General features: G+C 61.8%; 1 protein-coding gene across 1 annotated transcript; it reads right to left on the bottom strand.

The window, feature by feature from the left end:
- Positions 1-6,072: 6,072 nt before the first annotated feature.
- On the bottom strand, positions 6,073-15,153 carry LOC142595949 (scavenger receptor cysteine-rich domain-containing protein SCART1-like). The gene is given in 16 exon segments (XM_075724819.1): positions 6,073-6,329; positions 6,580-6,732; positions 6,936-7,019; positions 7,451-7,546; positions 8,299-8,436; positions 8,725-8,760; positions 9,174-9,488; positions 9,572-9,634; positions 10,119-10,433; positions 10,789-11,103; positions 11,189-11,515; positions 12,432-12,746; positions 12,859-13,185; positions 14,502-14,856; positions 14,889-14,978; positions 14,980-15,153. Coding segments are annotated over 16 exon segments (3,360 nt in total).
- Between the last annotated feature and the right edge of the window lie 684 nt (positions 15,154-15,837).

Raw genomic sequence — 15,837 nt, 5'->3', positions numbered from 1 at the left:
TGTAATAGCCAGCTGCAGGCTTCAGTGGAGAAGTCTGATGTCAGCAAAAGTGAGGCAAGTCCCAGGTGGCTGATGAGAGAAATGGTGGGGTTGGGCAGGGGAGGAGAAAGGCTGTCCATACAGTGTGACCATCTGAATCACTATGAACTAGAGAATGCTGCTATCACCTCTTCTCTGTAAACCAGAAATTAATAAAAGAAACCTTTAATGAGCAAAAATCCTCCTCCATTAAATACTCATTGAAAACTCTGTCTTTAACTACCGATCAGCTTAACAGGTCGTGGAATCTTGAAGAAAACTACAGGAAGAGACAAAGCACATGAGGGCTCTCTGCATTGTAATGAGCCTAAAGTGGATTTGGTGCCGAGTCCCTGGACCTTTGATTCTGACAGGAGACTGCAAAAACTCCTCAAGAAGCAGCCTTGATGTGTTTCATCAGGGCAAACACCAAGCCCTGACCCCCAGCCCCTCGCAAGAGAGATCCTGTCCCTCAAGCGTGGCTCCAGGCTCTTCCTGGGGTGGTGGGATGTGGGGTGTGCAATGTCAGCTGAAGGACGGTGGTACAACACCTCCTGGCATCTCCGGGGTGTGCAAGGAGGCAGCAAGGCTCCAGTGTCATGAGGACAAGGTGTGTCCTCATAGGCCTCGGTAACAGAGACAAGTGCCACAGCCAAGGGGACCAAGATCTCCGTCCTGCTAAGCTTTTCTGCCTGGCCAGTGTCCTCGGCCATCTCCACCTCAGGCTGTCCTACGCTGCCCCATGCCTCATTGGTTTCCCTGCAGGCTGCAGACACCCATCTCATTTCCCACCTTGCCCTCACCCTGTCATGTCCCTCCCTGTACTGATGTCTCTCCCTGAAACACAACGCCGTGCGATGGTCACAGACGCTCACTGGGTGACCTCTTGCACCACAGCACCACCCTTTGAGTGACACTCATTTCTCCTTGTGTCCAGGACAGACATCCCAAGCTGAACTTTGTAGTTTTGTCCTGCTTTATTCCACTACAGGGCAACTCTCCATCATCTCTGAAACAACTCTTGAAGCAGTCACAGGCTGTTGCTACAGTGCCCTTAGCCCCCACGCCATGAGGCTAAAGGAGCCAAGGGCCCTCCGTCTCTGCACACGGGTCATGTGCTTCAGGCCCTGAACCCCATCTTGGCAGACCTCCTCTGGACCCTCTCCAGTTCCTCTCCACTCTTCCAGAGAAAGGAGCCCCACACCAGGACACACTATTCCAGACTTGGTCCCAACTGTGCTGAATCAAGGGAGGGAGGTAACTGCCCTTGTCTGGGTGGCCACGCTCCTCCTAATACAGCCCTGCATGCAGCTGGTCTTATTCGTGGTGAGCATGCTCCACTGGCTCCCAGGGCATCTCTGGTAGCAACAGTCAGGTCCCAGCCTGCCCTGATGCATGGGGTTATTCTGGCCCTGATGCAGGACTGGGCACTTCTCCTTGAAGAACTTAGTGAGGTTTTTGTTGGCCAAATCTCAGAGTTTCTCAAGGTCCCCATGGACTGAAGCTTCATTGTGCCAGCTGTTAATACGTGTGTGTAGGTGGCTCACCCTGCCCAGTGATGCCTCTAACAAGATGACAGCACGAGGAACTGGAGGACATGAGAGACAATAAAAGGAGGTCCTAGTTCAATGGACTTGCTGAGCAAGGTAGGCATTCCCATGGCAGCCATCCCAGAAACACCCAAAGAGGGCACTAGGCAAGCAAAGCCAGGGCCCGTGGGCAGAGGGAAAAGAGGTGGGCTGTTTGTGTGGGAGGATATGAGGAAGACCAAAGGGAAGAACTTGTGAGGGGGAAAAGAGGGAAGGGAAAAATAGGAGCTAAAGCAAAGGATGGGATGAGGACCATTTTAGGGGCACCTGTCAAGCAGCCCTGAATCTGAGCAGGGAAATCAGCCTGGCTGGGTACCCTTCCGATGTGCCTGTACAGTAGTGCACACCGTCTGGGGAGCAAACCGAAGGAGTCAGGGGTCTGTGGGGAGGTCCTGAGCTGCAATCTCATGGGGATAACAGAGACACGGTCACGTAGCTCACACCACTGGGGTGTGGCCATGGATGGAAGCAGCCTCTAGGAAGGATGGGGCAGGTCAGTGAGGAGGAGAAGTTGCCCAGTGTGTGAACAAGCAGCAGGACTGCATGGAGCTCTGCCTAGTGACAGGTGATGAGCCAGCTGAGAGCTGATGGGTCGGGATTAGTGGACAGACCTGCACGGGTGACGTGCAGTCGATGTCTGCTACAGACCAACCATATTAGGAAGAAGGAACAGATGAGACTTCTTCAGCCAACTGGAAGAAGCTTCACATTCTCGGGCCCTGGTCCTCATTTTGGACTTTAGGCACTCAGACATCTGCCTGAGGGGCAGCACAGTAGAGCAGGAAACATGCAGGAGGTTTCTGGAGGGCACCAATAACCTCCTGAACATTCAGAGAAGGGGTTAGGAATGCCAAGGCCCACCTCAAGTTCAATCTGGAAATTCAGGCTGGATGTGAAGAAAGGATTTGACAAGGATTCCAGCAGCAAGAGGAAGGCTAGGGAAAATGTGCGCCTGCTGCTAGATGTATCAAGGACCCTGGTGACAGAGAACAGAGAACAGGCCAGGGTACTCAATGCCTTCTTCAATCTCTGTCTTTACTGGTGAGACCAGCCTTCAGGAATCTCAGGCCCCAAGAGGGAAAGTCTGGAGCAAGGAAGACTTACCCTTGGTGTAGGAGTCACAGGTTAGGCAGCACATTAGAAGAAATGGACATACGTAAGTCCATGGGACCTGAGGGGATGCACTCATGAGCGTTGAGGGAGCTGGCTGATGTCGTTGTAAGGCTGCTTGAAATCACCTTTGAAAGGTCATGGTGATAGGGAGAGGTTCCTGAGGGCTGGGAAGAAAGCAAAAGGCAAGTGTCCCTTGTGTCTTGAAGAAGGGCACAAAGGTGGATCTGGAGAGCTTTACCCTGTTCTCCTGTAGGAGAGGCAGTAGACAAGCTGAGCAAGTCTGGACTAGATAATTGGAAAATGAGGTAGATTGAAAACGGACTGAATGGTCCAAACAGCACAAAGTCCATCTGCAGGACAGTCACCAGTGGTGGAGCCCATTCTATTCAAGCTTTCCTTAATGTCCTGGAGGATGGGACCAAGGGCATCGTGAGCAACTTTGTGGGTGACAGAAAGCTGAGATGAGTGCCTGATGCGCAGGATGGTTGCACTGCCATTCAAGAAGACCTGGGCAGGCTGGAGAACTGTGCAGAGAGGAACTGCATGAAGTTCAGCAAAGGAAACACCAAGTTCTTTCCATGGGCAAGAGTAACCCCATGGAGCAGCTCGGGCTGTGGGGGGCGACTGGCTGGAAAGCAGCTTTGAAGAGTAGGACTTGGGGGTTTTGCGGACAAGCAGCTGAGCATGAGGCACCAGTGTGGCTGTGTGGCAAAGCAGGTCTACAGCATCCTGGGCTGCGTTTGGAAGAGGACTGACAGCAGGTCAAGAGAGGTGAACCTTCCCCTCTAGTCTGGCCTGGTGAGGCCACATCTGGAGTGCTGTGTTCAGTGGTGGGCTCCTTACTACGAGAGAGACATGGGCATACTGGAGTGAGTTCACCATGGTGGAAGCAACCACCGGATGGCTGCAAACATATCCCGTGCCCCATGCCCCCACCTGGAACACTATCTTGGGTATTGAAAAGCAAGTGCTATGGTGACATAGCACCCTAGAAAGAACTGAGTCAGACAATGGGACTCATTTCCAAAACAACTGCATAGACACCTGGGCCAAAGAGCACGGCATTGAGTGGGTGTATCGCATCCGCTATCACGCACCAGCCTCTGGGAAAATCGAGCGATCCAATGGACTGTTAAAGACTCCCCTGAGAGCAATGGGTGGTGGGACATTCAAACATTGGCATACACATTTAGCAAAAGCCACCTGGTTAGTCAACACCAGGGGATCTGCCAATCGAGCTGGCCCTGCCCAATCAAATCTCTTATGTACTGTAGGGGGGATAAAGTCCCTGTAGCACACATAAAAAATATGCTGGGGAAGTCCCTCTGGGTTACTCCCTCCTCGGGCAAGGGCAAACCCATCCATGGGATTTCTTTTGCTCAAGGACCTGATGTGTACCTCAAGGGAATTTGATTTGGGGTGAAAATAGCCAAAGAATTGAATTGTATGATGTTAAGTGTTATATACTACTGTATATCATCACTTCTCTGGTCGCTATATGCCATATCAGCGGTCTTACAGTAACAATCACCCAGATTAATGAAGAATGAACTTTGAGGAAACTGAGCAAAGTGCAGCAGTGATGGAAACAGATCTGGCAATTCAACACCGCACAGCTGGGCATGACGTAGGTGGTGTAGAATAAGGGGCGGATGCTGTCCTGGTTTTGGCTGGATAGAGTGAATTTTCTTCCTGGGGGCTGGCATGGTGCTGTGTTTTGGATTAAGTTTCAGAATAATGTTGATAACACACTGATGGTTTAGTTGTTGCTAAGAAGTGCTTGACCACACTGGTCAAGGGCTTTTCAACTTCTCATGCCCTGCCAGCAAGAAGCAGGGAGGGGTCAGAGCCAGGAGAATTGACCCCAACTGGCCAGAGGGCTATTCCGTACCATATGACATCATGCTCAGTATAGAAACTGGGGGGAGTTGGGCAGGAGGCAGCGATCGCTGCTCAGGGACTGGCTGGGATCGGTCAGTGGGTGGTGAGCAATTGCATTGTGTATCATTTCCTTTGCATATTATTATTAATATTATTATTATTACTACTACTACTATTTTACTTTATTTTCTTTCAATTACTACAGTGTTCTTAACCCACAAGTTTACTCAGTTTTAGTCTTCCACTTCTCTCCCCCATCCCACCGGGGCAGGGGACGAGGGTCAGCGAGCGGCTGTGTGGTGCTTAGTTGCTGGCTGGGGTGACAGCACGACAGGGAGGGACACAAAATACCCTCTGCCATGGAAATGTGCCCACGTTAGCACCCTCCCAGCCAGGCCCTTCTCCAGGCCAGGGGCTGGATGACGGCTCTGGCTTCCAGTCCACGTCTCATGGGGATCCCTTCTCCCTCCCCCTGGCCTCTCCCTCCTCTGCCTCCCCCAGCGCTGAGGGAAAGGTCCCCCCACGCCCCCTGCTCCCACCCCTCCTGCACCTGCACACAGGCACTGCCCCAGCACAAACCCACACTGAGCCCCGTGGCCAGGCAGCAGGAGGGCAGGGGTTGGGGCTGAGGCGCAGCAGGAGGAGGGGCTGCCAGGGCTGCCATGGGGCCTTCCAGCCCCTGCCCAGGACAGAGGCAGCTGTGGGGCTGTGAGGGGAGTGCGGGGCTCTGCCAGGGCCCAAGGCAGCAAGAAGAGCCCATGGAGACTGGGGTGCTGGCAGAGGCAGCCAAGGGGCAATGCCAGCCCCGTGCTCCCCAGCAAGTGGCTCTGCACCCTGTGCCAGGGCAGTGGGGAGCAGAGCTGCCTCCTAACCAGTGTGGGAGGTGATGCGCGGGACGTGATAGCCCCTGGGGCTGGCTGGGGGGTCCAGGGCACCGCAGCCACCTGTGGGCTCACTTGTGTGGGGCCACAGCCCAGGGCTCAGCCCAACACGGCAGCTCTGTCGTGGCCTGTGTGCTGTGGGACCAGCATGGCCCAGGCAGGGCCTGGGGGAAAGAGCAGCTGGGGAAGCCCGAGGTGAGGAGATGGGCGCTCCCGCTGGGGCGCATCACAGCACCTTGCAGAGAGACAGTTTTGTTGGAAACTTTTGCTGGCAGGATGGAAACGTCTCTGTCAGCAGGAATATTGCCCAGGGACCATGGGCTCTGGCAGCCCCACAGCCTGACCCCGAGCCCGCTGCCCCCGAGATGTGCCCCTTCCCCACCACCACGTCTTTGTGCTCTGCTCCCCCCAGTCAGCCTCAGGGAGACACCCCGACAGCCGGGCAGGCAAGCACCAGCTCTGGGCCATACCCCAAAGGCTTTTAATAGGAACAGCTGCGGAGGCACAGCGTGAAACCAGGGGAATCAAAAGAGAGGCAATGGCCGGCTGTTTCTGCTGCCCGTGGGAAGAGGGAGACGGTTCCCTGGTGCTCACGGCTCTCCCCGCTGCAAAGTCCCCTCCTCACTCCTGGCTGCACCCAGCTGCACGGCAGGGATGGGCTCTCCTGGCGCGGGGCTCAGGGATGGCTGTGCACTGAGCTCTGCTGTCGCAGCCTTTCTGTGCTCAGGGGGATGTGCCAGAGACACCTCTTCAGCATCGTCATAGCCTGTGCTCTCTGGGGACAGGGACCAGGCATCTCCCTCAGCTGCAGGGGCCCCAGCACTTCTCTGCGAGCGCAGGTTTGCCCCTGCAAGCAGCAAGGCAGGCCATTGCACGTTGGCCCCATGGGGTGCCCCTCCTGCTCTCTGCATCACCTGCCTCCCGTCTCCTCCTCCCTCCTGACATGTCCAGCTCCCTCTGCCAGCCCCGGGCCCCCCAGGGAAAACTCCCAGGGCAGGGTCCCCCATCCCAGGAGCTTGGGCTCTCCGTACGGCAGCGATTCACCCGGCACCAGGGATGGCATCCCATAAAGCGGCAGCGCCATCTTTCCCTCTCACCTCCAGGGGCATCCCTGGGCCCTGCTCCCTCCTCTGGTGCCCTGGGCATTTCCCAGGCTCCCTGCCCAGGGGCAGGATCCTCCCCAGGGGCAGAAACCTCCCTGGCATCATCATAGCCATGCGCTGGGTCACTTCCAAGCAGGACAGGGACGTCTGAAAGGAGAGGGGAGCTGGTGACACTGAGGAGATACATCTGCAGAGCAGAGGCCAGGAGGATGCGCAGGGCCGTGGGGCTCAGACCCTGGTGTTGGCAGCACCCCAGGAGACTCCCCAGCTCTGTGGGGACACTCAGTGACACCGCTGTCCCTCACATGGCTGCAGGGAGGAGAGATCCACTCCTTCCCGCACCCTGTTACCTGGTGCTGACCCTGGACCCTCCTCCTCCTTGCTGTCCGCGGGGTAGGGCTGCAGCTTGGCCAGGGACCCCTCTGAGTAGGAGCCTGGAGAGAGGCGCAGCGGCTGTTATGGGAGTGTGCTCTGCTGAGCCGGCTTGTGGTGAGTGCTGCTGGGGACGGGGGACCCACAGAGGCAGGGCTGTGTGGGGAGGAGGGCTCAGGACTCACCCTGCTCCCCTGGGACCAAGCCTGCCTCAACGGGGCTCCCAGAGCTGCCCCGGGACAGCCCCTTCCCTCAGCCCCGCGGTGTCACCCAGGGATTTATGCAGGGGCAGGCAGAGAGGGGCTGTCCCTGGCTGCGATGGGAAGAACTGCTGGGGAGGAAGCTCCTCTGCTGGGCCCAGGACCCGGCTGCTCTCCCCACACACCCCAGCGCTGCAGGGACCGTAGGCCAGGGGACTGCCGTGGGTCAGCCCTAGGTGGAGGTTTGGGGACAGAGCCCTGCCGATGTGCCCCCATGAGGGACCCACACCCACCTGAGACGCTGAACCTCGCCCGCTTCTCCCATGCCGGGCCGTAAGCGATCTCCTCATAGACGGCGTCAGGGAAGGGCTCCCACGCTCTCCCCGAGCCTGCGGACAGCGGCAGGGCTGGCCCAGGGACAGGCAGAGAGGGGACAGGATCCCACTCTGCTCCCCCTGCTTTGGTCCCCGGGGCCAGCAAAAGGCTCTGGCCACAGCACAGCCCCGCTGCGCTGCCTGCTCACCGCCACCCCTTCCTCAGTGAGGGCAATGTCCCCACGGAGGTGATCTGGGGCAGCGACACCCTCACAGCGTCCCCTCAGAGACAGCCCTTGTGCCCCTCTGGCCCCTGGGTCAGCTCCCCGGTGCTGAGCTTGGAGCAGCTCCCGTCTCTCCTCTCCCCCTGGAGCTGCCCCCTCTCTGCCCCAGGGATCCATAGCACGGCCCCTGCCCTGCCGCGGGGAGGTCACGGTTGCACAGAGGAACAGCCTGGGGGCCTGAAACCACAGGGATGGACCCTGCTGCCCCACGTTCCTCCTGGCATCTCCCCTGCCCCACAGACCCCTCCAGAGCTGCCCGGAGCGCTGCCAGTGTCGTGTCCTCGTCTGTGTCCCCTCTGCTCCCATCTCCCCCAGCCCAGCTCGGCCATTTCTCTCCTCGCCCCGTCCCTAACTCCCACCGTGCCTGGACTCTCTCTACCCCTTGCTGCTGGTGGCCCATGGCCCATGGTCAGGCGGTGGATGAGGCGGCACATGGCAATGAAGGCAGCACACACGCTTATCCCCCCAGCTCTGCCTGTGCCGCTCACTGACACCTGCCAGCACCCCTGGCCTTGCCAGGAGGCATCTTTCCCCGGGACACACCTGCGCGCCCAGCCCTGGCGCTTCGCACTTGCCCGGCCAGGAGGGCCAGGAGCAGGCAGAGAAGGGCCCCCAGGACGATGCAGATGATGACGGGCAACGACAGTCTCCCGCTGCCGGTCGGACGGTCCCGGCTGGGATCTGCATGGGCAGGAAGAGAGAAAGGGCAGCAGCAGGCCTGGGAGAGGTGGGGGCTGGCACACCCCAGTGCTGCCCCCCACTACAGCAGGGGTAGGGGACCCCAGGAGTGAGGGATGAGGAAGCTCCCAGGCTGCTGGGTAAATGAGAGCCCTCCCCAACGCCCCTCCCCACTGCTGTCCCGGTGCCTCCTCTTGGGAGTTTCACACCCCAGCAAGGAGCCCCCTCCCTGCGGCTGTGGCTCACAGCTGGCCCCGAGAAGAGCCAGCGCTGGCAGGGAGGACAGGTTACCTGCTCGCGGGGTTGGTGCTGCCGTCCTGGGTGCAGCTGCAGAGGGGAGAAAGGGAACTGGGCTGAGAGGGTGGCTGTGAGGGTACCAGGGAGCCGTGCGTGTGTGTGTGCACGCGTGCGTATATCCCTGCCACCCCCCACCCACACTGCCCCTCCTGCGAGGCTGGTCAGGGGGGCTGGGACAGAGCCCAGGGCCCTGCTCTGGCTATCGGGCAGGATGGCGCAGGCAGCCCAGGAGATGCCCCTGGGGGCTGCAGGGCCCTGCAGGCAGGAGCCGGAGGACATCCAGCCCCACAGAGGCTGCTGCCCACTTGGCACCGGGCTCCCATGCTCCACAGGCACAGCCTTGCTCTCAGCAGCTCTGCAGCCATGAGGGGACCCAGTGGGGAAAACGCCTGCCCTGGCTCCCTCCCAATACCCCAGCGAGGGCTGCCAGCCCCGCCGCTCACCTGAGCACTGCACGGCAGCGTCCTCCTTATGCCGGCAGGCCCCGCTGTCCCCAGGCCGAGCCCAGCAGGCCTGCAGAGATGGCTCAGACCCCCGGCACTCCACCTGCTCCAGCCAGATGGGGCCCGTCCCCTCCCCAAACGCAGCCTCGTCCAGGGCAGACACTGCGGGGCCACAGCCCAGCTGCCTGCACGCCACCTCGGCATCCTGCATGTCCCAGGAGTCGTCGCACACCGTCCCCCAGGAGCCGCGCTGCCAGACCTCCACCCTGCCCGAGCACCCGCTCTCGCCTCCCACGGCACGAATCTTCTCCCTGTCTGGAGAAGGCAGAGACCTCCCAGGGCACCGGGCAGCAGGCAGAGCCCTGCCAGGAGAGAGGGGCATGCAGAGGAGCAGCTACCTGTGCAGCTCGTGGAGTTTGGGCACACGGTCCCCACGGCCGGGGCTGTTTCTGGCCATCTCCCTGCAGAAGGCAATGCTGCCGTGAAGGGGCTGCTGAAGGGGGTCGTGCAGCAGAGAGTGGGGCTGAGCTCTGCTCACGCCTCCCCATGCCGCCTCGCTCACGGCAGCAGCTGAACCCCGCTCCTTCAGGGGACATGCACGGCACTGTGGGGGACCCTGGCTGCTCAGCCCCAAAGGGACCCCGGGTCACAGAGAAGCAGGAGGGTGTCCGTGGAGGGGACACGCCTCGCAGCCCTGGCTGGTCTCTTCTGAGACCTTGCCTGGAGACACCGCTGCCTCCCCCGGGCGCTGCTGCCAGCCGGCTGGCAACTGCTGGCGAACGAACGTGTGGGGCTCTGAGAGCTGAAGTGCCATTTGTGCCACCAGAAGCAGCAGGGTCTGGCACGTACAGTAAAAGCCCCCGTGGGCCCTGTCTCTGCGCTTGACTGTGCCCGGCAGGGAGCAGGAGCTGGGGGGATGCTGGTGCCCAGGAAGCTCAGAATTACCACTGCAGGTGATGTGGGTCTCCTCTCGCAGGTCATCGCACGACCGTGGGTCCCAGGGAGCAGAGGGACACTGCCAGAAGGAGCTGTTTCTCTCCCCACACTCCACGCGATCCAGCCAGGCGTGGCCAGACACCCTACCAGAGGGCAGGCGTGTTTCCAGGGTCCCCGCGTCCCCGCAGCCCAGCTCCTTGCATGCCAGCGACACCGTTTGGAGAGTCATTGAGTTGGAGCAAACGCTCCCCCATGTGCCATTGTAGAAAACCTGCAGGCGCCCGGAGCAGTTGCTGCCGTTCCCCAGCCTCAGGGCCATGAAATCTGGGAGGAAAGGCCCCAGAGGGGCACAGGCTGGTGTGGGGCTGTGGGAGCAGAGAAGCCTCTTCCCCCTGCAGGCCCTGGCCAGGCAGGGGCACGGCCAGCAAGTCACCCTTTTGCCAGGGGCCGAGAGAAGTCCCTGACGGAGAGACACCCATGCCCTCCCCGCTAAGCCCTGGGCACAGCTCAGCTGACAAGGGACCCCCCGTGGGACCGAGGGGCTTTGTGCAGGGGTGTCCCCAGGACAGGCTCGGGCAGGGGCTCCGAGGCAGCCAGGCACAGCCTGGGCCGTTGCCGGCTCTCCCCTCGTCCCGGCCTCCCCGGGCGCTGGGCTCCCACCACAGCTCCCGGCACAGACCTGAGCAGACGACTCCTGCGTCCTCTTTGTGCGCGCAGTCGTGCTGCCCCCAGGACCCTGCCGGGCAGTCCCAGAGAGCAGCTTCGGCCCCGGAGCAGTTCACGCCATCCAGCCAGATCTGACCGGAGCCTTCCCCGAAGCGAGCGGAGCCGACCGCCTCCACCGCCCCGCCGCAGCCCAGCTGCTGGCAAACGATGGCGGCATCAGACAGGTCCCAGCCATCGTCGCAGACGGTCCCCCAGCTGCCCTGGTAGTAGATCTCCACTCTCCCAGCGCAGCGCCCGGGCCCCTTCACCAGCCGCACCTGCCGGCTCCCTGCAGCAGGAAGAAACCCCAGCTGCCCTCAGGGGCTGCTGCCCACCCAGCCCAGAGCCCGGGGGGCCCGTGCAGTGCCACTCACCCGCGCACACGACGCCCACGTCCTCCGCAATCCCTGCCGCCGCTGCGCTCTCGGGCAGGGAGGTGTTGCAGAGGCTCAGCTCGGCCTCGTGCCCTGCGCACCGCACCCCTCGCAGCCCCACGGGACCCGTCCCTCTCTGAGGCTTCGCGGGGTTGTAGGCTTTTTCTGCCTCTCTGCACCTCAGCTGACGGCACACCACGCTGGCCTCCCGCACGTCCCACTCGTCATCCAGGACTCGGCCCCACGTCCCGCGCTGCAAGATCTCCACTCGTCCGTCGCACCGGCTCCCTCCACCCACCAGCCGCAGGGCCGTGGAGCCAGCGGGGCCTGGGGACAGCAGCCGTGCCCCAGCCCTCGGCAGCACCACAGAGCCCACAGACCTGCAGCACCTCCCCAGGCTCTGCAACCCGCACAGCACCCTGCAGCTCACCCGCCTGCCCCAGCCCTCTGCGCTCAGCTTCAGGAGCACGTTTCCACAGGATTGCTTTCCCAGGCCCTGAGCAAGACGCTGTCTTTGCTCTCGGTGGGGCAGAGCCACCCAACACGTCTCTGCTGAGGGCGATGGGGCAGCTCCCGCAGGAGGGAGCAGCAGCCGGTGCAGGGACCCGGGCACAGGCAGTGCTGGCCAAGCCTTGCCCAACCTCAGCGCTGACACCGGCGCTGCTGAGACAGCAGGCAGAGCCCGCACGTCTGTGCCCCTCTGCATCCCTGGGTTTGGGGTCTGGGCGCCTGTGTCCCTGGCAGGGAGCAGAGCACGGGGGGCCTTTCTGAGCAAACAGCACAAGGTTGGGTCTTGTGCTGACCAGAAGCACCAGGAGCAAGGGCAAAGCCCAGCCCCGCTCTGCACCTCACCCCCCAGGTCTGCTGCTGGGGGCACCTGGGCAGCCCCCACAGGCGTGGGATTGGGCTCTGGGGGGGTCTCTGTGGGGCTGGGACAGGGCTGTCTGCAGCCAGAGGGATGGAGCTGAGCCCCACAGCCCTATCCTGGGCCTGTCCTGCAGCAGCAGAGCAGAGGACCCCGCGCCTGGTGCTGGCCGCAGGGCCTGAGCCACTGCCCTGGGGGGCAGAGATGCCTGACCTCGTTCACTCTTCAGCTCTCCCACATCAGAGCCGTCGGTGAGAGCAGGCAAAGCCCTCCAGGTTGCTCCTGGTGCAGGCAGGGTTTCTCAAGGGAGAAATGCAGCTGGTGCTGCCACGGGCTCCCCTGCTTTGGGTGGCCATGGCACCTTTTCCCAGCACCCACCTGAGCAAATGACAGCAGCGTGGTTCTCGGGGGAGCACGGTGAGGCCCCCAGGGCAGTCACTGGGCACTGTCCCAGGTGGGCTTCAGTCCCCTCACAGTGGAATGAGTCTCTCCACACAGGTCCGGTTCCACTCCCAAAATGCCCTCCTCTGGGAATGGACTCAGCAAACCCGCAGTCGAGGTGACGACAGAGAACGTGGGCGTCCAAGAGATCCCAGCGGGAGGCACAGAGGGTGCCCCAGGTGCCCAGCACCTGCACCTCCACTCTCCCCTCACACGCCGTGCTGCCGTTCACCAGCCGGAACCCTGTGTACTCTGGGGACAGAGAACGATGACAGAGTGCGCACCCAGCACGGCACGGTCCCTGCCCTGCTCCCCTGTCCCCAGCACACCCCCGGATATGTAACACCCCACCCTGAGTCCTTACGTGCGCAGATGACACCGACAGCATTGGCATGGGTGCAAGGCTGGTCCCTGGGGGATCCCCTGGGGCAGAACATGAGGAAGGATTCATTCCCGGCACACTGCAGCTCTCTGTCCCACATGGGACCCACACCTTCTCCAAAGCGAGCTGCCCCAGGCACGGACAGGGCTGTGCCACACTGGAGCTCCCTGCAGACCACCTCGGCAGCTTTGGGACCAAAGTCAGAGTCACAGACAGTCTTCCCATTATGGACCTCCACACGTCCCGAGCAGGGGCTGTCCCCTCCGACCAGCCGGACAAATCCTGGAACAACCAAAGACCCCTCAAGCTCTCCCAGAGCCCTCTGGCAGTTACGTGCCTACATCCCAGCTGCTCTGCAAGGTGGCCACAGGCAGAGAGACCGCAACCACCCCACCGCTGCCAGTGGGTGCCGATGGCACAAACACACCAGGGCCCCCCTGCCGCTCCTCAGGCATCATCACAGCACTTGTGGGCTTGCTGCTGTCCCAAAGCCCCAGCCGTAGGCACTGCTCAGGCACACTGCTGCTGTCCTGGAGACCCTGGGCTTCCTGGCACCAGCCACAGGCACTGCAGTACCCAGAGCACTTGGGGCCCAGGGGGACTGGCCCAGGCCCTGCTGGCGGCTGCAGCCTCATCTGTGCACTGAGCTCAGGGCCAGGATGAGGAGCCCCTTGGAGCTGCCAGAAACACAGCCTTTCTTTCCGGGCCGTCTCAGGCTGTTAGGTGGGACATGGGACAGGCTAGAGGTATGGCACGGCTGTATCCGCAGCCGCTGTCTGTGCCAGCTCCCCACTCTGGCACCTGCCCAGGGAGGGGGTCCTCAGCCAGGGCCAGAGTGCAGTGCCAGGCACGCACATCCCCACCAAGGGCCAGGCAGAGGGCAGGAGAGCGGGCAGAGGAGCAGCCCTGGGCTGACACGATCTCCCGGTGCAAGCACAGGCACTGAGGACAGTGCAAGTGCTGGCAAAGCCCCTGTGGCACAGGGCAGCCGCGGGCTGGGGCAGGCAGGAAAGGCTGGGCAGCAGCTTGGCCCTGCCTGCCTGGGGCCGTATCCCCATGGGCTGGAACTCATGGGGGACCCTGGGAGAGGAATGAGGTGCCACGGGCCACCCTGCTCCTCTGCCCAAGGCCAGCGCTCCTCCCCTCTGAACATCCCTTTGCTGAGGCTGAGGGACTCCTCTCTGCCAGCAGGCACAACCCAAAAGTCCCTTGCCATCTCATGCCCTTCCCCGGGGCTGTGGGTGGCCACGTGAGCAGCTCCCGGTGCCTCTGGCATGGGGGGACCTGGCCCTCGGCAATGCCAGACAGGTCCTGGCTGAATGGGAGGAGAAAGATGGGAACCAGCAGCCATCCCGGGGCAGGGAGAGGGATTAATCTCCCAGCCCCAGGCCTCCACTGAGGGTGGGCTGAGCCACCTTGGGGCCTGGCAGTGGCTGGACACACAGGGTGGGCTCGCATTGCTCTCTCCTCAGGGACCAGGGACAGCAGCAATGACAGTCCCAGCTTGGCAGTGTCACCAGCCACACCCAGCCCTGCTCCGGTGCCCGCTTGTTGCTCCCTGAGGGCACAGCCAGGTCCCTTCCCCTGTCCCGGTCCCAAAGGTGGGGAACAGGCTGGCCCCTTACCTGAACACGTCACTCCAGCATCCAAATAGTGACTATAGCTGTATGGACCCCATCCAGGGTGTTTACAGTCAGACAGGGCAGACTCAGTACCATGACACTGAACACCATACATCCATATGGGGCCAGATCCTGGCCCAAAGTGCCCGTACTGAGGAGCTGTGACAGCAGACCCACAGCCCAGCTGCTTACAAACCACTGCAGCATCCTTCGTGTCCCAGCCGTAACTACACACGGTTCCCCACTGGCCCTGGTGTTTCACCTCCACTCGCCCAGCACAGGGCCCGCCGCCATCCTCCAGCCTCAGCTCTGCAGCCCCTTCAAACAGCAACATGGGACCGGTCAGGAGAGTGCCGAGCTCCAGACTGCAGGTCTAAGGGTCACCCCTGCCCAGGCCGAGTCACAGGCACCGGGGTGGGAGCCCCTTCCCCTCCAGGCTGTCCCTGCAGCAGTTTTGGGGTCCCTCCTGTCCCCACGGTCTGTGCAGGGCTGGGGTGCCCAACTCCAGCCCTGATGGGCTATTCACCACCCCACAGCCCTTGGCACCTCTTCCCACGCCAACGGCCCCTGCCCGTGCCCACCCACACACCGTGCCCCCAGGCCCTGCACAGGGCACCGTCTCCTCCCCAGCCAAGCACACCCTGCACAGCCCCATGCCCCCACGCCCACAGCTTCCCCGGCACCACCTTCCCTGGCACCACCCAAACCCACACCACCCCCAGGGCTTTCTGTGTCCTCAGGGAGCACCGACACAATCCCAAGGATCCCCCCAACCCACGTCCCCTCCTCGCCCCTGGCATCAGCCCAGCCCCTGTGCTTGGCCAGGGCCCCCAGGAAGGAAAATCCTCTGCAGCCTGCGAGTGCAGACAGCCCGCTCCCCTTCTCTCTGGGGGACACAAACTGCCTTCCTGGGGTCGGGGCTCCCCTGCACCCGGGGGCAGGGAGCAGCACACAAACCTTGCGGGGCACCCCACAGATTGGCTGTGCCCTGGGGATCCCTGAGTGCTGCCATCACCCCCTGGGCCACTGCTGGCCCCAGGGGCACAGCCTGGGGAACAAGGAGCCCCAAAGGGTACCCCAGGATGGGGGATGTCTCTAAATGCAGCCAGGCACGGGCTGCCTTAAAGACAGAGAGGCACAGGGAAAGGCAGAAGGTCCATGGACGTGAGCACCTTCTGACCCTTGTCCCAGTGTTGCCGGGAAAGCAACCCCAGCCCCAAAGGGATCCTGATACCCCGCCGCTACCCACTGGCCCTGGGCGGTGAGACAAGGGAGCCAGCACTTACCCCTGCACAGCTGCACCCAGAGGAGCAGGCACAGCACCCGAGGGGACAGGAGT

The sequence above is a fragment of the Pelecanus crispus genome, chromosome 25, assembly GCF_030463565.1.
Source record: "Pelecanus crispus isolate bPelCri1 chromosome 25, bPelCri1.pri, whole genome shotgun sequence".
Classification (NCBI taxonomy): domain Eukaryota; kingdom Metazoa; phylum Chordata; class Aves; order Pelecaniformes; family Pelecanidae; genus Pelecanus; species Pelecanus crispus.
The sequence above is the reverse complement of the archived record's forward strand: the minus strand, read 5'-3'. Positions and strand labels throughout refer to the sequence as shown.